Source organism: Caloenas nicobarica, chromosome 13 (genome assembly GCF_036013445.1).
Source record: "Caloenas nicobarica isolate bCalNic1 chromosome 13, bCalNic1.hap1, whole genome shotgun sequence".
NCBI classification, from domain to species: Eukaryota; Metazoa; Chordata; class Aves; order Columbiformes; family Columbidae; genus Caloenas; species Caloenas nicobarica.
In genome coordinates, this window is record NC_088257.1 from 10,747,668 (window position 1) to 10,774,413 (window position 26,746).

Sequence of the window (26,746 nt, forward strand, 5' to 3'; positions counted from 1 at the left end):
TCTAGGCAATTCTACTTTAACGAATTCCGACTAAATGAGGAGCTTCCACCAGAGCTGGGGGGACCCGAGTACCCAGGTGCTGCAGGTGCCCTGGGCGGCTCCGGGGCTGGAACCGGCACATCCCGGGGAAGCTGTGCCCTGGGGCCGGTGGGCTCCCGGTGCCGCACCCGGGCCCGGACCCGCGGCGGCTCGTTGTGCCGGGGCCGCTCGGGGCAGCGCGACCCGCCGCGGGCAGCGCGCCGCTGGGGCGGCAAGGCCCGGTCCGCCCCGCCCGGCCCCGCCCGCCGTCACGCCGCCGCCGCCGCAGCGCCCGGGGAGGCGCCGGGCAGGGGCAGCCGCCGCCGGAGGAGGCCGAGGCGGGAGCGCGGCGCGGGAGCTGCCGCCGCGGCGGGGGCAGGTAGGGCGGGTCCCGGGCATCGTCCCCTCCGAGCCGCGGCGTGGGGGGGGCCCGCGACAGCGGGTGACGGGTGGGGGCAATCTGCATCCACCCGGAGGGTTTGTGCCGTCCGCGGCCTGGCAGAACGGGAATAACTGTTTTCGAACGTCGTAACGGGCGTTGCGAAACGAGGGCCCGTTTGCGGGGCAGCGGCGGGCGGGCAGGCGGTTACGTGCGGTAAGGCGGCGGCGCTGCCCGGCGCATCGCGGGGGGACCCGGGCGGGCCGGAGCCGCGCGGGCGCGGGCCCCGGGACGGGGATTTAAAGGTCGTTCGGGCGCGGAGGGGCGGGCGGGTTCTCCGCGGACGCTTCCGCAAGCGCGGAGCGTTTGTCGCGTTCCCGGGGAGCGAAGGTCGCGGGTGGCCGGCGGCCGCACCTGCCCGGGTTGAGCGCCGCGTTGGTGCCGGCATCCCGGCCACCTGGCTCGTCCGCACCCCTGGGATCCTTCCTCTGCAGGTGGGCACATTCGTCCTGACTTGCACCCAAACCCCACCCCAAGCAGCCAGACTGATTTTTGTTTCATTTTGCTTATTCTCAAAATGTAGTGCTTTACTTGGGGGAGGGGAATAATGTCGGTTTTAAAAATCTGGAGGACTCGGTTTTGCCCTCCCGACCCAGCCGCAATGGTGCCATTGCCTCCATTCTGCCTCATCACAGCCCTTCCTGGGAACAACTCTTGCTGGAGGGTGAAAGGCTCATTCAGTCTTTGAGCATTTGTAGGAAAAGAAAAAAAAAAAAAAGTAACAATTTTTTCTGAAAGCGAAGCAGAGCTGACTCATGTATACTGACTGACGCAGGGTTGTGTCTCTGGGGAATATTTATAGTGATGCCAGCTGAAACGGATCCCATCTCGTTTCTTAGACAGGATCAGAAGCGTGTTGCAGTTTGGTCAGTGCAGTGGGTGGTTGAATAATCACCTGTCTGATGGAATTTCAGCTATGAAATTTTGGCATAATTCCTTCAAAAAAGGGCTTTTGCACGTCCCAGAGTAATCCCTCCTCCCAGGACTCTCCATTGGAGGTTTACGCTGATCCACAGTCTGCACTTCCCTGCCCACGTCTCAGGTGGCGTGGGGTCTGTGATGCTGTGTGGGACATCACTGTCGGTTGCCATGGCAGCAGGCGTGATGTCCCCAGCCCTGGGCGCAGTCAGGAGCACAGCGTGGGCGCTCCTGGCTTTGACATCTGCTGCAGGTAGAGCAAAACCCATCCACCGGCTCCCCAGCCTGCGCTCCGGGCGTTGGATGCTCCTTTTTTTGTGTGAGGGGAGCGAGCTGGCACATTGTGCTGGAAACAAAATGGCATTTTAGTTATTTGCCCCCATTGATCTGGCGTTGGGTGTTCAGCAGTGAGATTGGGAGTGAGGGATGTGTCCCTTTTGAGCCCTGCACCTGCTCATCTCCTCTGCAGATATTTGAAAGGAACAGATAGTTAACCTGAATGTTTAATTAACATATAGGCTATGTGGATCTTTGTTCTTCCCTTGCAGTTTTAGTAAGTACAGTAGCTACAGCAGGCTGCAGTATCCCCCAACTTTGTTTAATTGATACTTATATGTGATAGTTTAATGAGGGGTTTCTGTATGGTGCTGTCGTTCTTAATTTATACCCGTGCAATTAAGAGGAGGGTCCGTCTTTAATTCCATGAATATTAGTATAGATGAAATCATTATATTTGCTTTTAAGGTGTTTGTCTCCTCTATGCTCCAGCATTTCTTGGGCTACAGAGATGGTGCATAGACCAGTCTTTAAAAACTAAATCTGCTCCATCATGTTTGTGGTTCAAAAGCAAAGCTGTGGTAGGAACGCATGAAAGAAACTGTGGACTGAAAATGTTAAATTTTGAGTCATAATGGTGTATGGATTGTATGACGTCAGCGCAGTACCAAGTTGGGGCAAAAAGTGTTGTTAAGTATTGTGTCCCATGAAGCAGAATATTTACAAATCACGTACTTATACTGGCTTCTCAGAAGACTTGTGAATGTGCCAAACTTGATGTTTGACCTCAGTGGGACTACTCACATATTTACGGGTAGGCGGGTTTTTAAACCTCTGCAGGATTAGGCTTTGAATCTGGTTGATCATAAAACCCAAACTGTGGAGCCAGGACTGTGCAAGCCAGTTGGCTCAGCTGGCAGCCTGGGATGTGGAGGGGGGACGGGGACAGGGACACCAGTGCCATGCGGAGGGAGCTGGGCCCTGTCCTGCCTTCGTGGTCTATTTATTGGTACAACATGTTGGTTGGGAGGTGACACTGCACAGGCTGGGGCGTCCAGAAAGGTGCTTAAAAGTTGCCTCATACCAAGGAATAATTTTTCCTTTAATTAAAGAGATAAATGAGAAATAATTTTTATTTTAAAGTCTTGAGGCAAAAGACCCTTGTGTGCTTTTCCCCCATGCAAACAGACCGTACCTGCTCTCATAATCCGATGCTGTCTTTCCCTCCCGGCTCACACGCCGGTGGGACGTGTCAGCTCTGCAGTTACCATCTTTTCAGGGGTACTGCTTGTGGAGATGGGGTGCTGAAATGCTCAGAGCTATTGTTACCATCAAGAAATGGTATACGAATTCCAATTTATTAGGAACAAACGTGGCTAGAGTAAGGTTAAATCCAACCTTTTTATTTTCTTAGCATTGAATCCGACAGACTCCTGTTGTCTTCGTGGGAATTTTATTCTTATAATGGATTTTATTCTTAAATTTGTAGATTGCTCCTTCCCCTCATGTAGTATCATAAAATTGATAAGTCTGTGCAGGGAAACTTTAACTTGGGCACGTAGGAGAGTTAGCAAGCAGAGAAGAGTTTTCCTTTGGTTGCAGCCAGTCCTTACGTTTGCCAAGGGCACCCTGGGGATTTGCTGCCTGTTGGGCCGATTTTGATTTAATTCCCCAGAACTACGTCTTAGAATGAAAACTTTGCCATCTGTGACACTGGCAAATACTCAAATTCGGCCTGCTGGAAGTGCTTTGTCTTTAATGAAATCTTCACCAGGGCTGCTCCTGGGTCCTACAGCTCCACAGGCAGCTTTTCTCCCGGTGACAAATACAAATCAGGTGTTTGTGGTGCTCACAGCAGCACTTGCAGCTTACTCCCCAGTGCACGTTTTCTTCGGTCATGACTTACAGTACAGTATTTCCTACTCAAGAAAACAAAACTATTTTCCTACTTAGAATGCGTTCGATATATGCTACTTGGCCTGCTGAGGTACGCACTCACTGAGCTATTTGCACAGTTGGACAAGGATAAAAGCCGTGAATTCGTTTCAGCCCTAACCTAATCTGAGTTAATGTGCTGGGATCCCGCTGTTGAAAAGCAAGGGCACTCGGCCATGGCCATTCCTTGATCCTTTAAGAGTTTGAATCCTTGTTAAGCATGCTTGTCTTGCAACCTGCACTCACACAGGATGTAATCAGTTTTGTTTTCCATCTGTTAAACAAGAGGCTTCTGATTAGCCAGTGCAAACAGAAATAATTATTTTTTTCTTGCTGACAACAGCGAAGTTCACCACCACCTACCCAGCTCGTAGTGTTTTCCATGCTTGACAATTTTAAACACCTTGCTCTTTGTGCATTACATGATTTGCCTTACAAGCAGCAGGGGTTTGGCTTTCAATATTGTCCCTTAATTATAGTAATTGCCTGAGGGGAGATCTTGATGTCTCGCACCGTCCTGCAGCCCCAGCCCAGACTGCAGCAGAGGAGCCGCCTGTCACAGCTCAGCCCTCCAGCGAGCCCGGCTGCATCCTGGGGAGATGCACAAATGTTGGTGGGAGCAAAACTTGGCTCCATGGGCTTGGATAAGGGAAAAACATAACCTACAAAATCCAAACCAAAAGCATACAGCATTCAGTTTTCAAGAAAATATTTTGATTTTACGAAGTGACTCAAAGGGATTATTGGTAAAGTATATCTGGTAGATTCCAAAGTGCAGCTGGCTGCGTTATCTTTCAAAGCTAGATTGGTTTTTAAATGCAGGGATTTGTAACATTTTTAATTTTCGATGATGCTAAATGGATATTGCCATCAGAGGGTTCTCATGAGACACGGGTGCTGTGGCAGGGAAGAAGTGTTTCCTGAACACACACACACACACACACACACACACACACACACAGAACCCTCTGAGTCCTCCCATCCCTCTCCCAGTCCTGCCTCAGCTCTGGCTTTAGGGTATGATCTCCAAGATGGTCCCTGGCCACTGCTTACAGGGGCTTTAGTAAGCAGCAGAGGAATTACTTTAAAAAAATTTGTTAATACTTGGTTTCGGTGTGGTGTGTGTGTGGTGTTTTTTTATTTTATTTTTTTTTTAATTTAACTGTTTAGCTGCATACATATTTGGGGTTGCAACTTATTACTGAGCTATACCTGGAAAGAGACGACAAGACTTCTTGGTGTGTCCAGGTCATCTCCACAACTGAAGCTACATCATAGTGTGGCGCCCTTGCATCCTGCTTTATTTATGTTCTGAGAAGACTAATTGCTTTTATTTAGCCACCAGATCTGTTTTGTTCCCTCCAGGACAGGGATTCTTCATTTATGCCATAGCAATATCCTGCTTTAACAGGCAGCAACTTGTTGGATGGAGTGCTTGAGGCGCTGAGCGACTGCTGAGACTCCCTGTGTGATAGTCGTGGGGTGGTTTGCTCACCCAGAGACCTGCACCCAGGTCTACAGCCAGAGGGATGATTGGGAGCATCCCTCATGTTCAGAGCCAGCTGTTTTGTTTGTGGTTTGAAAGAATCATTTTCTGCTAACATTGAGTAGTCTGGAGTAAGGATTGGCAGGCAATTTTTAAAGCATTTGCATGCTTAAGTAATAAGCTGGTGATTACTTTTGCATAACCAAAAAGTTTGGGAGTATGGAATTTTAGTGCAACATCTGGTATTGAGAGGACTAGCTTTGTTAGTATGATTTCTCTCTTTTGCTTCTTAAAAATGATGAAATCTTGTCTATAAAGACAGAAGGTGTACATCATTTCAGATTGACTTTGCTTCCCTAGAACAAATTACTGTATTTGGGTAAGAACGTAGATTTGTTGGTTTGTGCCTCTCAGGATTCTACTTTCTCCTCCGTATACAATGAGACAGTTTTCTCAGTGGCAGAGAAAATGGAACGCATTGAATTTCTTGCAGGAAGATACTGAACTAAGAATGGTCAGCGCCTGCCCGGAGATGGGAAAGTGAGGACACACGTGGCAGTGTTGGCATCCATGCTGAAGAAAACATGATGGAGAGAGCTGCCCGGGCTTTGCAGAGAGCTCTAGTCTGCATTTGACGGCTAGAGCAGGGTTGTGGCCACCCCTCCTGACTGCCCAGCATCCCAGTGTAGACTGGACTGAAGGGCCAAGGCCATTTGTATGAGGTTCAACAAGGCCAAGTGCTGGGTCCTGCACCTGAGTCACAACAACCCCATGTATCAGCACCAGTGTGGCCAGCAGGACCAGGGCAGCGACCGTCCCCCTGTACTGGGCACTAGTAAGGCCGCACCTCAAATCCTGGGGTCAGTTTTGGGCCCCTCACTATGCGAAAGACCTTGAGGTGCTGGAGCGAGTGGAGAGAAGGGAACGGAGCTGGGGAAGGGGCTGGAGCACAAGTGTGATGGGAGCGGCTGAGGGAGCTGGGGGTTCAGCCTGGAGAACAGGAGCTGAGGGGAGACCTTCTGATCTCTGAACTGCCTGAAAGGAGCTTGGAGCCGGGGCGGGTCGGGCTCTGCTCCCAGGTAGCAAGTGACAGGACAAGAGGAGATGGCCTCAAGTTGCACCAGAGGAGGTTGAGGTTGGATCTTGGGAACAATTTCTTCCTGGAAAGGGCTGTCAGGCATTGGAACAGGCTGCCCAGGGCAGTGGTGGAGTCACCATCTCTGGAGGGATTTAAAAGATGTGGACATGAGGTTCTTAGGGACATGGTTTAGTGACAGTGTTGGGTTAACAGTTGGATGATCTTAAAGGTCTTTTCCAACCCAAACGATTCTATGATTCTATCCCTTCAGTCTTAATTTTTCTCAGCAAGCTCTTATTTTTTTTTTTCCTCAGTTCATGAACCAAACAACACTTAAAGGTCAATGTCTAAGGAGACATCTTAAACCATTAGCAGCAGTACCAAAGTAAAAGAAAACTGAAGGTGAAGAATGATCATTTATTGATTTTGCTAACATATGTGATATGCATTTGCTGCTGTGAATTAGGGGGAGAGAGATGTTCCTGATGCTCGATGCCTCTCCTGGCTACATTTGCTAAGTTGATGACTTGAGGCCCTAATGCTTTGCATGAGAATACATAGATCTGCTGCAAGAAACAGGAGAAACGCTTCTGATAAATTGTTTTAAAAAAAGAAGTCATTCATTCATGCAGTTATACTGATAAGAGAACTGTCTGTGCCTTTCCTCTTCAGAAAGTCATAGTTTCTTTACATATATGTATATCTCTGTATATATATATTTGGTTTGCAACCTGTTTGTCAGCCTCAGTGGCAAATGCATGGTGATTGCTTCTGCTGGCTAATGAGCAAAATCAAATCAAATTGGCTGTAATGGAATTAAGTTTCTTGTTGCATAAATTAATTAAACAAGTTTCTGAACACTGTAATTTCCTTCTTTTTTTTTCTTTTTATTTTTTTTTCCCTTCCAGAAAATGGCTGTTCCACCTGCTTATGCTGATCTGGGCAAACCTGCCAGAGACGTTTTCAACAAGGGATTTGGTAAATAAAGCCAAAATAAATTTAGTCTTTCACTGTGTACCTGATTCCCGAAACTGCTAGGATTTTATTAGTTCTCTCTGATAAATATTCCAATAATTTGCATTAGAACCCAGAGACTTTTCTATTGTAGCTTCACCTTGCTCTTGCTGTCTGGAAGGGGAGGGTAACTTTTCTTTTGACAAAATGATTCCTGTTCCCTGTAGGACTGTTGTCTCTTTTCAAAGAAAATTGTGTGTTGTATTTTGACTATTTCCTTGTATCATGAATAGTATAATTGATGTTGGTAGGTTGCTTATGAATAAAGTGCTGCTCAGTATGAACAAAGACATTATTACCTAATTTGGTCCCAATTATATTGCTGAGGTCAGTAGGATTAATCAGTCAAGTGCTATCTGAAGTGAGCATGAGCTGCGTAATCTGCTTCGTAAAAACACATGGTTTGATAACTGTACCCTTGGTTTTTTTTTTTAATAGTTCACAGGATTTTTAGAAGGGAATTTTAAGAAATAAATTTGAACTGTTTTTCAAATTAACATATATGTAATTCATACTTTTTCCTTATCTTCTAGGTTTTGGGTTAGTAAAACTCGATTTGAAAACAAAATCTGAAAATGGACTGGTGAGTTTGGAAAGACATTGAAATCTAAAACATCGCAATGTTCTTGTTTTTACCGTATATTTCTTTCTAAAAGTCGAATCCCTTACTCCCTCCTTAACATTTTATAACCTTACAAGTTACTTTGCTTTTGTAATTTTTGCGTACTACATGAGACTGTGCACAAATTAGAGTAGAAGACACAGTGAAGGGCTCCTTTGCAACTGTGGTAATTGCTTACTATAAAAAAAATCATGTTGCTACTTGAGGCCATCGCCACGGCTTGCGCTCAGAGGACACGTCAGTGCCTTCCTCCTGCTTTACTGGTTTGAACGAGCAGAAATACGCTGGTTTCACGTTCTGAGAGGTTGTACTCCCCCATGGATTTCTTCCTGGAAAGGTTTTGGTTTACCTCTGTGCTCGCATGGGGCACAAACTCTCTGGGGGTCTCTTAATGAGCATTTCAAAATAATGTTTTGCCAATAATCAGTTTTAGAAGTGAGCTTGCACACAGTTGTGTCCTGTGGTCAGAATTTCAGACAGTATCATTTCTAAATGTGCTGTAGGCTCTTTTTCTTACCAGTCTCTAAACAAGTATAGTGTGTATTGGAGCTAATATTTAGAATATCTCTATGAAGCATTTCCAGACTTGCATGCCGATTCACCGGTACAGCTTGTACAAACCAGCACCTAATTCTGTGTTATTCTGGTAAGAGTTACCCATGTTCCTGTCCCACAGCCATTCCCTCAGCAGGCAATGCTTTTTCTCCCTGACACTGACAATTTTTGTGGGGCAAGTGTGTGTCGATATTAATGACTAGCAAACATGTTCTTAAATCTTCTGAGAACTTAGCAATATTGAATAATGTCACAAATTACAATGACTAGTATGTTCTGCAAGTATTTGCCTACCCGCAAATATATATATATTTGTAAATAGATATATATTGTGTATATATGTAATATTTTTTTTTCCTTTTAGGAATTTACAAGCTCAGGTTCAGCAAACTCCGAAACGAGCAAAGTTAATGGTAGTTTGGAAACAAAATACAAATGGGTGGAATATGGATTGATCTTCACAGAAAAGTGGAACACCGACAACACACTAGGCACTGACATTACTCTTGAAGATAAGGTAGTTTTTGGCTCAAAATATGCAATTTACAGATTAATTTATGACAATCTCTAATGATGAATCCAACCAGTGAATTTATTTTCTCTTCAGCCTGCACGTGGCCTGAAGCTGACCTTTGACTCCTCCTTCTCTCCCAACACCGGGTAAGAAGTGAGCAACCTCAAGTGGCAAAGAAAAGGCATTTTTAATTTTAGTTTTCCAGAATACTGTCTTGCTTCTTTACTCCTCCTGTCCTAAGATACCGCAACAGTAATAATCAGCCTATGTATGATGAAATAATGTACACCTGATTTAAATCTTAGTATTAACAATCCCTTTTTAATCCTAAGATACCGCAAACAAACTTTTAAATACAATAACTTGACAATTACAGTCAGAATTAGGATGAGAAGAAAAGGTTTTGTTTGCACCCCTGTTGCTTATTTCTGGCCATGTCAGAGGATAAGCTACTGTCTGAATAAAAGCGCTAAACAAGTCAGCTGTAATGCAAAGCTTAACAAGCTCTGGGAGCCAGTTGGCCACGGCTCTAATAGGTCGACACAGAAATTGGGCTCTTCTCCCGAGCTGAATTCATCATCCGAATTCGCGCTGGCTGCAGCGTGCCTTGGTGGTACATGAGTATTTCTGACATGGTGATTGGATGCCACGTTTTATGTGGGCCAGAGGAATTAAGCAGCAGCTGTAGGTCTAGATGTTAGTTTATTTTTTTTTCCCCTGATTATCTTTTTACAGGCAATGCTGCCAGTGAGTCAAAATATTCTGCATGTTAGCTTCCCAGAGCAGCACACTGCTGTCACCTGCTTCCAGTCTATTCCCAATTCTACATCAACTAGATATTTTTTATATTTGTTAACCAGAATAATCTCTAGTGTTTGTTGGTAATTATTTCTTAGCTGGTAGTGTTGTCCCCAAAAGGTGGCATTGTTACCTGGTGTGCAGGTATCAACACACAGGGTCGAGGTATTTGCTTTATTCACAGTTCTGCGCAGAAAGGGGCGCTATGCAATCTTTTGTGAAGCTGGCACACCAGGAAACAATTGCATAATACATTTGTACATTTTCATTTTATGACCACTCCCAATATTTACATGTTTACGCCTACTTAAAAGTCTTGATTCAAACTTTTCTTGGCTCAGTTTAAAGGTACAGTAAATGTAAAATCTTCTACGCGTGCTCAGTGAGTGTAGGGGTCTTCTGGAGGCAGGTAGCCTTCAATGAGGAGGTGTGTGTTTGCATTAAAATGAGTGTATAATGAGGGTAGCTCACCAAAATTTCACAGTATACCACTAGTCCTTGCCAAATTTCAGGGTTTGTTACTATGTGCATATTCTTCAAGTTTTATCTCTGGGTTTGTCCTTCAATTTCCTCTCATAAGTAACCAATTCCTTGTTTCTTTGACTTGTATCTTGTTTTATGGTCCGCTTTGTCCTTCTGTAAAATTCCATTAAACTTAACAGAGACATCAGTAGGCTCCTTAAAAAAGTAAAAAAGAAAAAAACTGTACAGGAATGAATGACAAATTACAGTTCTACAGCTATTTCTTAGGCACTTCACAGACACTATAGTATCTGAGTTGTAACAGTTGCGTTGTGGGACTGTTATAATCGGAGTAAATTGAGTGAGATTCAATCCTGGTATGACCTGGTTTAGGTTTAGGGATGCATCATGTCTGAATATAAGACACCTTCTCCTGCTTCCTTCCTACTTACTGGCTGTGACGGGTCTTTCAACAGGGCAAGTCATATGTAGGAGTGCCCTGTGTTAGCTTGGCTCTGTCCCTATTGACATTGGTGGGACAGGTACTGCTGACTTCTACAGAAGTTGCAGACAAGCTAATGCTGAGTGCTTTTGGCACTCTTGCTTTTTATGTCTGATTTTGCAAAACACAAGAAATTCCTGAACCTGAAATAATAAAAATGAGAGCAATCTCTATGTGGGTCTGATACAGCATTGAAATAGTTCTTGGAGACTGTTTTTGCTAGCTGAAGTGGAAGGTTGATTTGAAATTTCAAATTAGCCTGACTTTTCCAGAAAGATCTCGGTAAAAGATTCGTTCAAACACAGAAGACTCTTGTAAGGTAAAAAGAGAAGAAATAAATCTTACATAAGAGTAGCTGAATATATTAGATGCAACTCTCTTGCCCTGTGAGGATCTGAACCCTTGATGGAAACGGACCTGAGGATACATGGGAGAACACTGACCTGGCCAGTAGTATAAAAAGAAACAAGTGACTCAGGGAAGTTTATTTCTGCATTAACCTGGCAGCCTTTTTCATGGCTGTAACCATTAAACTTCATAAAGCATCCTAAGGAGAGAAAGGGGTGTCAGAGCCACTGAGGCAGCCTCCTTCCTTAGCAGCAGAGACTTTCCCTCAGGATGCTGGAGGGAAAGCAGTGATTTCTTGATGTCTGTCACAGTAAATTAAATTACCCAGTTCACTAGGTTTTTCTAAAAATTATTTGTTTGGGACAGGCCAGCTACTATTGACTTTCCGTGGCAAACTTGTAAACTGCTGCAGGTTCCATTCCTTCCCTATCTCTACCAAACTTCCAAACCCATCAGATTAGTTGGAGATAAGGATTTGTTTTTGTCACCTCCAGTCTGGCTTATTGTGCCGCTGCTTTTCAGAGCACAGCCCAGAAGTGCTCGCTGGGGTGCCACACCACATTTTATTACTTGGTTGCAAATAATTCACTGTAGCTGAATGGGGTTTTTTCAAATGTGAAAGGCAAGAAGGTGACATACCATGTGGCTCTCCAGATATGTATACTTTGTCTTCAAGCACTATTACACCAAGTTAAAGTAACTGATTTGATTTAATTGCTACCTATAAGTGTATCGGTTCAAAGATATGAGATTCTTTCTTTTCTCTGTAGGAAAAAGAGCGCTAAAGTTAAGACAGGGTACAAAAGGGAACACATCAATGTTGGCTGCGACATGGATTTTGATATTGCTGGTCCTTCAATACACGGAGCCCTGGTGGTTGGCTATGACGGGTGGCTGGCAGGTTACCAAATGAATTTTGAGACGGCGAAGTCAAGAATAACCCAGAGCAACTTTGCTGTTGGCTATAAGACTGATGACTTCCAGCTTCATACCAATGTGTAAGTATTGGCAGACAGGCATTAAAAAGGAATTTGAAAGGATTTTGCTGCTTGTTAGAACAATGAAGGGAATGGAGTTTCAGCAGTGGTGAAAGAGGAAATGGTGGATTTGAAATTACTTCTTCATTTCAGATGGCAGGTTGCATTTTTTTAGCTGCATTAACTTTTCTTTCAGTTATATGAGGGAGTGCATGATGGAAGGAGCTGGAACTCACTGAGCACCCAAGCATCCAGTGTCTATCCTTCTGACAGATAGAGATGATTAGAGTCTAGTAGTGTAGTAATGAAACAAGGGGGTTATAAAAATATTCTTCATGAAATAACAGTAATGCCTTCCTTTTGCACATATCAAAATCTAACAAAATGGTGGTTTGATCTGTAGATAAAAGAGTTAATCAGAGGATGAACAAGAACAGACAAAAGGGAATGAATGGAAGAGATAGGGAGTTGGTTTGTTTTAGTACTGGAAGAGATATGGTATAAAAGTTTCTTGTAGTATTGTAGCTCCTAATAATCTATTTACACAAGCATTAGTCCTTCCTGAATGCATGGGCAGTGGGAAACCAGGACCAAATTCCATGAAAACCTTTATTTCTCTGTCTCCTGTTCCTGTTAAAAAAACCACTTATGCCTTTGGAGAAGACAGATTTTTAAGATTAGGCAATCCCTAATCCATTCCCTTGGGTAACTGGATATTTCACGTATAGCTGAGCCATTGCAGGCTGTTCCTTTTTAGGGGCTGAACAACTGCTCTGCTTTCCTGGAGCTCCTTCTTCAAAGACTTTCTGTTCTGTTTCATGCTGTTTTGCAGAGATCTGTTTTAGGAAGCTCACATGGCTCAAAGAACAATTGAACCTTCACAGCCCAGACAGTATGTTTGAAGGATTGCCAAAGCACAAAATTGCGGGCAGAAAAATTTCATCGAAACAATATGTGGGGTCCCCCTCCAGTCAGTGTTAGGAGTTCTTCCTTCAAGCACAATGACTTCGTTATACTGCAGTAGTTCAAAACATTGTATTATTGGCTTTTGCTGTAAAATGCTGTAATTATTATTACCCTTAATAAAAGCAACTGCAGAAAATAACTTCATAACAGCAGCAGGTGCTCAGATTGAACTGTACTGTTTCTTGGATTCCCAAGGGTCTGTTTCTGAGGTTGCTGTTATCGTATGTGGGTGATAAATCATCTTCAGGAGGACACACAGTTTGTTTTTTTAATATTCATACTCTACCAATTGACAGGCAAAATCATAAATTTGTGATATGGATAGAAATCTTAGTTAGGTATTTGACGGGTTTCAGCTTTGAAACGTGTCTGAGTTTTTATATAACCCCAGAAGGAGGTGTGTGTGGAGCTCCATCAGTCGCCTGCTCAGCCATTGTATCGAGACAGCGCAGTGTTTCACAGGGACGCTGTGGCAGAGCTGATAATTTAACTAGGTGGGGCTTGAGGCATCGTCTTTTGTTCCTGGCCATTTCACAGACCAGCTGGGGACTTCAGCAAGTTACTTTCCTTAATGGGGCCTTAATATGTTCACTTTCATAGGATGATGTTTTTTTATCTGCATCCGAAAAGTGCTATTATTACTGTTAGAATTAGAGGCTTGACTTTTTCATTTTAATTATTTTTTTTAATAATAATAACTAAAGGGAGGTAACGATGGATAATTTCTAGTTTTAAACATGACTTTCCTAATTTTTTAAGCATAGCTCAGACCACCCTCCCTGCATTGTTGCAGGTCAAAACAGAGCTGTGTTGGAACCTCGCACAAAATCCGCCTGTATAACCAGCTCTCCTCAGTCCTCTTTAATCCCTCCTTTTCTTGAAAGCCAAGCACATTCAGTTATATGTGAGCTTCAGTCTTATCTGAAGTAAGCATTGTAGTGTTTTTCTGGAGGAACTGCTCTACGCATTTCAAAGGCTGCTGCTATTGCTCGAACTTTTGAATAGGCACATCACTACTGTTTGTGCAACTCATGAACTGAGGAACATCAGGCCAAAGGGGTAAAAGTGGAGAGATTCTAAATCTACCCCTATTTTTAAGGTTTGGCATGCTCTAATAATTGGAACAAGATTATTTCATAGTTTAGAAATAATCATAGGTATTTTATTTGCAGAGGTCTTCCTGTGGTTTAAAGCCTGTTTTGTGCAATATGTTTGTATCTTCTTTTAAGAAAATGAGTGAAAATGGAAATCCAGATGCTCATGGGTTTACAAGGAGTGCAAGGCTTTTTCAAAGTCTTATGCTCTTGTGTTTATGGTCTGCATGCTCTAAAATTTTGCAATTTATTTACCAGACTTTATCCCCTGTGTGACATTGGTGTCAGTAGTAACTGGAAGTGGTGCTACTCAGTAGCAGTGGTAGGAGGCTGTCACCATTCAGCTGTTGGCCAGTGCTCTCTGCAAAATCAAATTAGTTTCATTTCAGTTTCTAGTAGAGAGATACCACAGTAGAGATGTACCATAAGGACTATTACAAATGGTAATTCGTTTGCAAGTGCCAATAGAGTTGGACATTAAATTGACATCTTCACTTCTGACACAGTTCATCTGTGTCTGGTAAAAGCTCACTGCTGAGGCAGCGCTAGGACGGCTGCTCAGGGCACCAGGAACACATATGCCTGGGAAAATAATTATTTCGGAGATATGCAGCGAAGAATTAATCTCTTTACTACAAAGACTCCCATCGAGAGGGAAGGGAGAATGGGAAGCTGTCATCATTAGTCTGTTTTTGATAGTCTGTCATGGCTTTTTTTTCAGTTTCACAAGTTGTTTGTTGACATACAGTAACCATCAATGAATTTAAGCATTTAAAAATGACTTCATAACCCATCTGGCCTAATGTCTCAGTCTTAGTTGTTACAGGGATATTAAATGAGGTGTAAGTGAATGTTTTACAAATATAGATCTTACTGGCAAAAAAAAAAAGGTGATTGTTTTGGGGTGCAGTTTAACACCAGACTAATGTGTTCCTTCCAGGAACGATGGAACGGAATTTGGCGGCTCCATTTACCAGAAGGTGAACGATAAACTGGAAACTGCTGTGAATCTTGCTTGGACAGCTGGGAACAGCAACACCCGCTTTGGAATAGCGGCCAAGTACCAGATTGACCAAGATGCCTCTTTTTCTGTGAGTGAGGACAGTTACGTGCATTTGAAAATAGGCTCTCGTAATGGAAACGCGCAGCAACCTTTACATCAGCAAAGCTGGGTTTTGATGGTTTTGTGATGTAGAGTTGGCACATGTATCTGTTTGTCCTGGTTTTGGCAGCATGAGAGCACTACTGTGTTTTTCCTAAAAGTGACAGAGAATGTTTTATCATATTACTGGGCACTATTTTGAGAATTTTTTCATGTCAGTCTTTAAAATATTAAAAAATATGTAATAAAAACATTGTTTTCTATAGTGACTGTAGATTCATTGAGATTTTGGATTTAAGTTATGGCAAAATTAACTCTAGATTTTTTTTGTGATTGAAAACATGAAATCCTTTATCTGCTTAAAAGGTGTCACTTAATTTTCAAGCAGGAAGGACTTGGAAGAAAGATACTAAATTATTTACGTATGTGGTTTTTTTTCCCTTTAAGGCTAAAGTGAACAACTCCAGTCTGATCGGATTAGGATACACTCAGACTTTAAAGCCAGGTAAGTTATGCAGAAGAAATTCAGAATCAATAAGTGGTATTTTAGTCTGGAAATATCAAAGAGGTTTTTTGTGAGAAAATGTGAACCATTTTGTAACACTGCTGTTCCACTTGGTAAGTCAGTGATGAACTTTTCCAGGGACTGCTCTGTTGATTTTGGATGTCTATTGGAAGCAGAATTATTAGACACCACCATCCACTGACCAGTCAGATACTCTTTTATGTTGATACAAAATATACCTACAATTAGTTGTTTCACAGATAAGTAAATGTGGTTTTAGTACTTTTCAGAGGCCTCCTATTACTGAGTTTATTTTTGCTTGAAAATGTGAGTTTCTCGAGGTCCCCCGGTTTAGGAAGAGGACAATCTTACTGCTGTAGTCTCATAAATCTGCTGCCAGAATACCAAGGTGATTGATGTGAGATATTACAGTAGACAGGGCTTGGGCCTTTTCATACCTGGATTTTAAAGTGGTTTAGAAAGGTGGGTATGTATCAAGGTCCCAATTTTTCATAATACTCAACTCTAAAATTAGATTAATCAGTAGACCAGCAGCAGTGAACTGACCAAGAGGTTTAATTACTTGGAGTGATAAAAAGCCATATCTATCACCATATTTTATTATAACTTCCATAATTCAGAAAGATTTCATGTCTGCCAAGCACTTTAAAATTCCCAGTCCTTACAAGACTCGCTGCCGAATTACATTAACCTACCTACCCAAGAAATTAAAGCTGCAACACAGACGCTGCACTTCCTGACCATAAAGCTCATTCCAAGTTTTAACAGTTGTCTTTTCCCTCATTTTCTCTGTTTCACAGGTATCAAAATGACTTTGTCAGCTTTGCTGGATGGCAAGAATGTCAATGCAGGTGCTCACAAACTTGGTCTCGGATTGGAATTTCAAGGATAAGGAGTGATTCTACAATTGCTAATTTGAAAATACAGCATAGCTACCTTCAGAATATAGTGTACCTTTCAGTGTTTTATGTCTGGGATGCGAGTATTGCTAAGTATCAGTCCTGCTAGTCTGGGTTCAAGACAGCTAAGCTTTAAAAATGATGTTGTTAAAGAAGTGGAGACAAAAGCATAAAAAAAATCTTAATTCCAGGCTTTTTTTTTTTTTTAAATGTTACTCCCCATCACATCTGTCAGCTACCACATGATAGGAAGTAGGAGGGTATTGATTACCTTCACTAATGTATTGACTGCACAAGGGATATCTTAATGTGGTATAAAAACTGAGACATTAAGAATTGCAGACCACTATATTGTACTGCTAATTCCGTAAGCAAAATGTTCCGACACTTAAGGTTTCAATTCACAATGGAATGTGCAAACTTGTCTGAAAAAGGGATTTTTTTTTTTTAATTTTAGATAGGCATTTCATGATAGTTAGGTTTTTTTTGTTACCTTACACCTACAGCTGTCTCCAGAATGCTTTAGGTTGTCCACCTTGTGCAAGTTGGTTGCGGAGGAGGTTTGTTGTGGCTCAGCCAATACTACCTGTCCTGTGTTGTGGTTCCTTTCCCTTGCACTGACTGGAAAGCTGTAAGATGGGGCCATAATCAGGGAAGAGTCTTTCTAACTGCAATCACATAGTTGCATCACTAAAGTTGAAATGGACTTTTGTTTTATTATTACCACTTTTTTTTAGCAACTAAATGGGTAAATTTTTAGAGAGTCTTCCATTTTGTGTGGAACTAGACCCTAAAATGCTGTACTTGACACTACTAAAAATGGATACAAAACCCAAACCCAACTTGAATAAAATATTGAAACATCACCTTTTACTTTGCCTTTATTGTGAAAACAATTTCATATTAATTCTCGGCTCTAGAAGCAGACTGGCAACATTTTAGTGTGTATTTTGTACCACACAAGCAACAAATACTTGGTAGATTTAAGTTCCAGACATGGCCATGTTTCAGTGGTCGCTGAGCTCTGGCAACTGCACATATGAATATGTTTGACTTGTTTATTTCATTGCTGAGTTCACCAAGTTGAATTACCTTTCTATAAACAAATAGGCGTGAACAATGAACAGTTGTTGGCTGGGATAAACTTGGGTGGCTTTTCATTAAAACTCCGTAGTTTTTCGTATGTTGTGGCCACGGCACAGGGGACGCGCTGGTGAGGCAATGGCGTCACCGCTCTGTGAAACGGTTGATCTGCTCCAGTGCCAGCCCGCAAATTGTGCAACACCCTCTGCGTTCACTCTTAGCACAAGTCTTTCCTGATTATTTCTTAGTATGCTTTATCTCAAATATTTAACTGAACACTCGTGGGAGAAGTGGTCCGCTTCCAGCCTTCACTGAGTTAAACAAGCTGCGTGCAGCCAAGTCGCAGGAACATGGCAAATGCTCGAAGTCGATGCGTGTTCCTGGATGCTGTGCTGTCTGCTGTTCCAGAGTCTGTGGAAGGCTTGGGGCTCCACCTTGGTTCTCTCATGCTCGGGACATCCATGTTTTGGGATTTGTTCCCTCATGATCAGCTTCAAGGCTTCTCTCAGGGCTTGCATTGCCTCACTTGAGGTGAGAACAGGAAAGCATTTTGCCACGCATCTATCGAACTCCGCACAGAGCGCAAAACCCAGTCACGCACACGGGCTCTGATGAACCGCACCCCGGGGCTGTGATGGTGCTTGGAGAACCCAACCCCCTATGTCGACCTCTGTCTGAAAGAAGGAAAACCCTTATTTCCTGTCACGCTATCGCCCGCCCCGACACCCTGGGCGTTCCCCCCTTCCTCCTTCCCGCCCAGGCGCATGCGCAGCCGCTTCAGCGGCGGCGCGGACGGACCCGCCCTCCCGCGCAGGCGTGGTGCCCGCCCCCTCCCGCGCGGCGCCGGGGGCGGAGCCATCGCCACGTCGGTGCGGGGTGCCGGGAAGATGGCGGCCGCCGGCGAGCGGGGCGTCCCGGCGGGCCGTGCTCTCTGCCTGCTGCTGCTGCTCTGCGGCTGGGCCCTGGCGGCCCGCGGGCAGGAGGCCTCCGGTGAGCACGGCGGGGGGGCGGGCCGGGCGGCCGCAGGGGCGGGGGGCTGCGGGCGCTGCGGGGCAGCCCCGCCGGTCTGTCACCGGACTCCGACTGCAGCGCGTTTGGGCATGAGGGCCGGCGGGGCCCGGCTGTGGGCAGGGCCCGGGAACCGGCCTCGGGAACCGGCCTCTGAGGGCGGAGCGGCTGCGGAAAGTGCTGCTGGCTCGGCGGGTGTGCGGGAGAGCGCCTTGTTCCGCTGCTGCCGAGATCAGTTTAGCTGTCTGCTGCCATCATCAGACTTAGTATTTCGTTTTAATTGTTCTAGTTGGGTGCCTGCTTTTAGCCCCCCTCTTCTCCCTCCCGCTCCCGAAAATAAGATTATGTTATTTTGTGGGTAGACTCCTAGTTAAGTCCTTTTTTTTCTTCTTCCCCACTTCCCTTCAGCCTACAGACCAACTGTAACCAAGTGCTATAAGAAATACATATTTCAAGTGCAGTGAATTCCGCTTTGTTTTAGATGGAGTATTGGTTGGGCAGTGAGAGAAAGGGAATTCCTGAAGGCTGTTCTGAGCTGGCGGTTCCTTTCTGGCTCATCGGTCAGTTCAGCTGAACCAGCTCTGTTTGTGTTGCCCTGCACCTGCTCTCACGGGTAGGCAGAAATAAAGGAAGAGGTTCGGGATGTGGGACCCAAACCTGTAGGAAACAAAAGAGTTTTTCACTTCAGAAATCACAGAACAACTTGCTTTCTAAAAAGTAACTTTTATGGAAGTGATTTTTGACCCCGTCACATGTTTTTACTTACAGTGTTTACTAAGAGGGCTGTGCTGCTAGTTCTGTCCCCGTGACAGAACGTTAGTATCTATTTCTGAAGCTGAGGCATCTCTGGAGTTCAGGCACTGCGTCTGACATCATCCGACAGTGTTGTGTAACTGTAAACAGCGAAACCACCCTTTATAATGCCAAATAGTTCCGGGTGGATATCATAAATCAATTGTGGTGTAGTTGCTAAGCTGGCTACTACCATTAAAACAATAAATCACTTCTTTTAGGAATCAGAGGAATTATTCTTTCTCACTCTGAAGCTGCAGCATTAGCTGGTGGGAGTCCTTTGCATTTAGGCATATATCCTTCTAAACCTTCCATGTTAAAATGAGTTTAAGAACCATTGGAAGTGTAAGGACACATGCAGTGTCGTTCTATAGGAAAAATATGGTTGGTTGTATTTCAATCAATTTAACTATTACTTTTTAATACTTTTTGTCTATTCACTTGTAATGTACCAACTAGCTATAAATTTGAAACTACCTTGCAGCTGCCTTTCCTTGTTTATCTCCACGTATGCAATTAGCTGGTCTGACTGCTGAAGGGAGATAAGAATTCCCTAAACTTGTTCTGTACAAGAGCTGAACAAGTTAACATTGGTATGATAATTCAGACCAGTAATTTCTTCAGCAACCATGAGTGTGTTAGATGTAAAATAGATGACTTGAAACTTTAACAGAGAGGAACTGTAATGTCTGTTTCAGATGGTATTAGCTGGGTCTTTTCTGGTTTAGTTAGTTAAAGGGCAGTTCATACTGGGAACATGTACCATGTAAACAGGGAGAAGTCTGTTGTAACTGATCCTCTGTAAATACACGTTTCATGAATAACATCATTCAATGTCCCCTGTATAATATTTTACTTATAAGTAATTTGACACAAGCAGTTGGTTGAATGCTTCATTTCTAGAATCTGTAACTTTCCAGTGAACTTGGAAGCACTTAATAGCAGTATTCTTACTTTTTTAAAACAGAAAATTTAAAAAAAGTTTGGCATGCCAAAATACAAGACAAGTATGGTTTCACTATTTTAAATTATGTTGTGTACTGAAAGTCTAAAATGTGTTCTTCATTTTTAAAGTGCCTCCTGATTTGAATCTGGAGGCGACGTGCTGTAAACATGAATAGTTTGCTCTTTGCTATTTCTTTTAGGGTTAAAAAAACATTGGCTTTTTCTAAACTCCCTGTACGTCTGTTTTTACCTTCCTTTGAGTAGAGAAGAGGGTGATGGGCCCTGCATGTGACTTTAATACTCACCTTGGTTTTTATGTAGTTCTGCAAAGCCACCCCAGCATTGGAGAGATTATGAATGTGCCCAAGGCTGCACTGTTATGTAGCACTTTTACTGACTTTCTCCATTATAATAACTTGCTGCTGACAAAAGGCTTTCCTACAGGAGCATATGCAGTCAGATCGCCCTTTCTTCAGCTTTTTTTTAACCTGTGGTACAGTAGTTTTGTTCGGGTTAACATAAGGTTGGAAATCTCTTTCTGTTTCTACAAATTAAATTAAAGTAGGTGCCTGGGAAGAGATGCTAGGACCTTGTGACCTGACCGAAGGAGGCGTTGCAGTGTATTCTCATTTTTGTTGGCAGAATATGCAATGGTGAAAGACTGAAAAACTTTTAACTGTAGGAAAAGCTTTAGTGAGAACATCTTCCTCGACAGACTTCACCAAATTTTATGACAGAAGGAGTCTGATGATGGAGAAAATACTAATCACGTATGATTGTACAAGGCATCATAAATTCACAGAGGGAGGGAGGACACGTCTCTGAAGTTCTGTGTCTGGAAAATATGCATGCTAACGTTTTCAAGGACACTTTGGCATACTAATCTAGTAAGCATGTGCTTCCAGGCTTTAGTTCCTGTCCCACTCAAAACTTCTCTTTTGAAGTTGCTGAAGTAAAAGAGTGTATATTTCTGCATGTGAACTATAAAAAGTTTGCAGTGTGAAATATGCCCTGTTCATCATATGATTTCTTGCCTATAAAGTAAATGCCTTGCAATAATTTTCATTTATAACTGAAGTATTGCGGGAGATTGGTGCCTTGTACTTAACATTGACTGTTTTTCATCCTTTTCTCAGATTCTATGAAAGTGGAGATACTTCAAAAAAATATTTCTTTTAAGAGTGAGAATGAAACACTAAACAGATCCCAAAATTTGACAGATGACTTGCAGAGCATAACCTCACCAAAAAAAGACGTGAGCCCAACAACAGCTAAAATCGATTCTGTGACCGCAGTAAAACCATCTACAGCAAAAGGTGATTCTCTGCCGTATGTTCTCTCTCACGTGGTGACTGCTAGTCCTGTATCTGAAATGGATGTTGATGCTTCTGAAGATACTAGAATTGAGGAAGAAGATCTTCTAACAGGTCTGAAAGACACACTAAATAGTTCACCACCCATCATAAAAGAAACTATGGAGTCAGATGGAGTAGATGACTATCCTGCTTACGAAATGACACCAAATGCCAGATACAACCCAGACCTAGAGCTGCCAGAAGACGATGACTCTGACACCATTAGTAATTACAATGAGGAGATAAAGACCCTTGATGAGAAGATAAAAGATGTGTCTGTCACAGGGTTGGAAGAAGAAGACACCCATTTCTTTTTTCATCTGGTTGTAGTTGCCTTCTTAGTAGCTGTTGTTTATGTCACCTATCACAATAAGAGGAAGGTAGGTATGCTGGGGAAGGGTGAGAGAAACAGCTTTAGTATTAAAAATGAAGTTGCATTGTGTGTACACTTTTTTATAAAAGAGGAATTTAGCTTTTTGGAGAATGAAATCTTTGATCACTTAGTCTTGTTACTTTTATCTGCTCAATGAAAATAAACTTGAATCAGACATTTTAGATTAGAAGATCAATTAATTGATAACGTCTGTAATCAATCCGTTCAGTAATGGGCACTGGCAGTGTACAACAGGAATTCTATCAATGAAACCTGAGGCACGTGGAGTGAAGGTGATTGATTAACTAATTTTGTTTCTGCACGGGATTCTAAGCAGCAAATTAAGGAAGGTTTAATCCCAAATGATGCGGGAATGTTCTTGTTGTAACTGTGGTAACCCTCATAAAAAGTATTCACTTTAAGGCGGGCTTTAAGCCCTCAGGAGATCTATGATATAACTACAAACTTTCAGGAAATTTTTAACACTTTTTCCAGATGTAGAGAAGCCCACAGTTAGTGTTTTCAGATAATTGCTTTTTCAGTACAAACTAATTCTCTATATCTCAGAAGTAGCCTGATTAGTGTTATTTCAAAACATATTGCTAGCATAGAAAATTAACTCCAGCCCAGCCAGACCCTGTACAGATGCATACACAAATTTGCAATTAAATAATAGGTTATGGGTTTAGGTATGAGGAAAATTTAGTGTTTATTCTTTTAGGGAACACTGATTTGGTTGAGGATTTGGGGGACTCTGAAAAGAACACAGCTAAAAAAACCCCAGAAACTTACACTTTACAGTACAGTGGCATATTGAGTATATGCATTGCTAAGTGTTTATAGAGGAAAATATTGAAGACTGTGTTACATTTGAAAGTTTAACTTTGAGGGAAGTTCAAATAAGTGATAAAAAATGTCTTCGCTACATAAGTGAGATGATGCTTGTACTGTCATTTGGGTAATTGAAAAGCTATCTGTTGATATTACTTTTTTCTTTTAGAAGTAATTTTGGGAGCAGAAAATACACTAGTACTTTGAATACGTAGACAGTGGCATGTATTTCTGTGAAGCAACAGTCAAATTAGTTTAGGTTCTCCTTTTCTTTTTTACCCCGTGCCCATTTCCCCTTTTGCAAGTATAGTTGCCCTGTCTAGTAAAGTGGATTCTTAGATGATGTCAGTAAGAAACAAGGCTACATAGGGTGAAGATAATAAACATTTAGAAATCTGATCACATGGGTGTTTTGTCATATAACCTCTTTAACTGCTCTGCTGATGTTGCCGAAGGGGGCACTGAGCTGTAATGCAGAAAAAGTTGATCAAATTATACCATTGCTGCTTCTGTTGCCTTTTGTTTCAGCACCAGTAATACAATTATTTTTAGTGAGTGAAATGCCAGAGTAGGTAAGATGAACAAACTAACAAATGTCACCATCTGGGGGGTAGTTTAATAGCCTGTAATATGCAGTACTTCAGAAGCCACACACCTGTCTTTACCGAAAGACTTATGGGTTGAATGCCGTGGTTTTGCCAAACTGCAGCCGAGGTTGCTGATGACTTGGTGACAAGGACAGTAGGGAAACGGGTGACTCCTGGTGCCGTGTGTTATAGCAACAGTAACGCCGTTGCCACTGCCCAGGGGTAGAACTGTGATAGCAATAAAACTGTTACGCTGTCTCTCAGCCTCAAAATATTTCTGCATACCATGATGTAAATTGGCTGCTTTTTCTTTCAGATCTTCTTGTTGGTCCAGAGTCGAAGATGGAGGGATGGCCTGTGCTCTAGGACAGTAGAATATCATCGTTTGGATCAAAATGTTAATGAAGCAATGCCTTCCCTGAAAATAACAAACGACTATGTATTTTGAAAGCACTGTGATTTGAGTTTGCTGAACTTTTCACTCTTTGCCTGCCTAGTCATGTAATGATATTCAGGTATTCTAAATATGCTGTTTGTGCTGAAATGAGATTTACTCTCTCTGACCTGGGTGGTTTTGAGATTAAATCTCATGCAAGATCAAGGGCATGATACATCTGTTTGCTACTTTGGTCAGGTTTTGTATCAACTATGAAGATACAGAGTTTAATAATTAGTGCTCTTTCCATTCATTAAGCATCATTCCTTCTATCTGGAGCAGTCTTAATAGTGGTAATACAAAAATAAGCATAAAATATTTTAGGTCTGATAAATTAACGACTTTGTCATTACTAAATCAAATTAATGATCTCTTTGCCAATCACTTACATGGCTCATAAATCCCACTATACTGCAAATTTAAAATAAAATTACTTTCTTCTGTGCTTAAATCCTGACGTTGCAAACTTTCTTCTGGATTTGTTTCGGTTTTTTTTTCTTCTGTTTTCTTGTTCCATATCTTGATCCTCTTTTAGGCAGAAGAGCTAGCATGGCAACTTCATAATTTCTGGATGTGTTCATGCTGTAAATAATTTTAAAATGATTTATGTATAAACCATTTTATTTCAGAAGTTATATGCCATATATTTCTTTAAAATACTCATGGTCTTTGTCAAGGTATGCAGCTTATTGAGCAGTTTTTTTCTCTAACTGTATTTATGACTCTTTTATTATCTTTGTAATTAATGAATGGAAAATAAGCCTTGTATAATCTTACTAATATAGATAGTTGACAGGCTTTCAATAAATTGAAGCTTTCTGTTGAATTTTAAGACACTTGGGAAACAGTTATGTGATTTGCTATGTTCTAAATGGGAGAGGGCTGAGAATGTAAGGATAATTTATTTTGTTGTTATTCTGACCCAGGTAACAGGCAGATGAAAGTGACGGTGTGTGGGGCTGCCAGGCTGTGGTCAGCGCACTCTAATTTTTGACAAATGTTTATGCATTAATGTAAATCAAGTTACTGGTACTGTAGGGTTTTTTTTAATTTTGTCCTTTGTACTTTCATTATTTATGTTTTTATGAGTTGTAAAATATAAAATCTTAGTTTTCTGTACATTCTGTTTGTGATTTAGTTTTCAGACTGATAAGTATGTAAATAATGGTGGATCAGAACCCCATAATTAATGACTTGGTATTCAAGTAGTTATGTAACATTTTGGACAAATCAGCTTTACTGCTGTCGGCATGAGGAGTCTGAAGACATGACGGTACCTTATGAATGAAGTGCTAAAAGTTCTAAATCCTACCGTTAAATGCATTCTTTTCATAACCACAAGCAGTAAAGCACAAACAAAATATCCCAAAACTCTTTTCTTGCAGTAATTTTTATGGTATTTGGACTTGTATCACTTAGTATTTTGAATAAGGTTTTTAAAATAAATGACAATAATAAGCTTGTGGTTTTTTTAACTGTTTCACTGCTTTTCTACGGTACCTTCCGATAAAGAGCTTGCTTCTGCTTGGGATTGGGCAACCAGTTCAAAACGATCCTTTATGTTGCTGATTAAATTCCCCTCTGTGTAGGGGGTATACAGAGTTTTGTTTTATACATCTGTTAAATAGTGTGTAGGGTAGATAGCAAGGCTTAAATGAAATCCTTTAAGCTGTAGGAATTAAGAAGTTCTTTAAAAAGTAATTTTTTACCTAAGTTGTATAATTAATGATTCTCATGGAAGATACTTGGAAGCTCTTGCCTGAAAGTGCCCACATTAAGATGTAACACTGCTGTGGGCAGGATCCAAAGGCAAAAGTTACTTTGCAAAGCTCCTTTAGGATGTTTAAATGTTGGAATTGGAGAGAGGTAGGCTGATGTTTTTCCACCCAAGAAGTTCAGTAGCTGTCTCCTTAAATAACATTCATAAAGTGTAGTAGGTTTGACATTAGATGATAGTATGTTCGCAATTTACAGTGGTTCCTTTCAGGCTGGTAGTCCATTGTTACATTTGTTACTTTTTCAGCCACTTGACTGAATATAATAGCTGGAATACTAGCTATTGTTTAAAAAATGTAGAAAATTAACATTGACCTACATTAGTAGAAATAAGGCATATTTTGTTGATTTCTGGAGTTCACAGGTGTGTCACCTTATTCCGTCTTGGATGTCTTCCAGAGCTTTTGAAGCACAGTTCAGCTGAGCGACCAAAATGGTTTTCTTGCAGGCTTTCTGACTGACTAACAGTGTCCTCTTTAAGACTATATATCAATAGTGGAAAAATCTTGCGTTTCCTTGCTCTCCCTCCCTCAAATTCTTTGTCCTTGTGAAAAGACTGAGAGCAATTTATTAACTTTGCAGCATTTGAGCTGTTCCTTCCACCAAACCCACACTTTTAAAACCTGGTAACTTTTACTGGAGGAGAAATGCACACAGCTAAGAGCAAGATTGCTTTTTTCTGAGAGTTTTTTTTTGGGAAAAACTGTCAAAGGCTTAATGTCAACTCAACCCGCTTCTTTGCGGTTTGTTTTGCAGTCATCGCATCTTCAAACGCTCCGCTGTTTAGCTGCGTTGTGCCAATACTTGTCCCTCAGATTTAGTATTCGTTAGGCGCGCCCAACAGTGTAGAGACCTAATAGACTGCAGCTGGCTTTGGCTGCACACAAAAGTGAATAAATTATTTTCTGCAGTGTCCATTGAGCTGTCTTCTCTGAAGATGCTCCGACTTGAGGTTACCTTAGAGGCGAAAAATCAGATCTTGAGCCTTTTGCTCTTGGTAGTCATAATCAGGGCTGAAATATTTGAGTTAG

At 42.1% G+C, this 26,746-nt stretch overlaps 2 protein-coding genes across 5 annotated transcripts; both read left to right on the plus strand.

The window, feature by feature from the left end:
• The first annotated feature begins 293 nt into the window (after nt 1-293).
• Nucleotides 294-17,385, plus strand: VDAC1 (voltage dependent anion channel 1). 4 transcript variants are annotated; one of them, XM_065643875.1, is made up of 10 exons: nt 311-397; nt 6,465-6,552; nt 7,059-7,128; nt 7,698-7,747; nt 8,706-8,858; nt 8,949-9,001; nt 11,736-11,963; nt 14,943-15,093; nt 15,552-15,613; nt 16,431-17,385. In XM_065643875.1, exons 3-10 carry the CDS (start codon nt 7,062-7,064, stop codon nt 16,636-16,638), a joined length of 972 nt encoding a protein of 323 aa, XP_065499947.1. In that variant the 5' UTR covers nt 311-397; nt 6,465-6,552; nt 7,059-7,061; the 3' UTR covers nt 16,639-17,385. The 4 variants fall into 4 exon arrangements, with proteins under 4 accessions (XP_065499946.1, XP_065499947.1, XP_065499944.1 ...); XM_065643872.1 differs by having other exon boundaries at nt 15,552-15,609; nt 16,431-16,607; XM_065643873.1 differs by lacking the exon at nt 311-397 and adding an exon at nt 485-613 and having other exon boundaries at nt 15,552-15,609; nt 16,431-16,607.
• A 1,076-nt stretch (nt 17,386-18,461) lies between these two features.
• On the plus strand, nt 18,462-25,384 carry C13H5orf15 (chromosome 13 C5orf15 homolog). The gene is made up of 3 exons (XM_065644180.1): nt 18,462-18,602; nt 21,494-22,092; nt 23,820-25,384. The coding sequence occupies exons 1-3, from the start codon at nt 18,500-18,502 to the stop codon at nt 23,949-23,951; spliced, it is 834 nt and encodes a 277-aa protein (XP_065500252.1). The 5' UTR covers nt 18,462-18,499; the 3' UTR covers nt 23,952-25,384.
• The last annotated feature ends 1,362 nt before the right edge of the window (nt 25,385-26,746 follow it).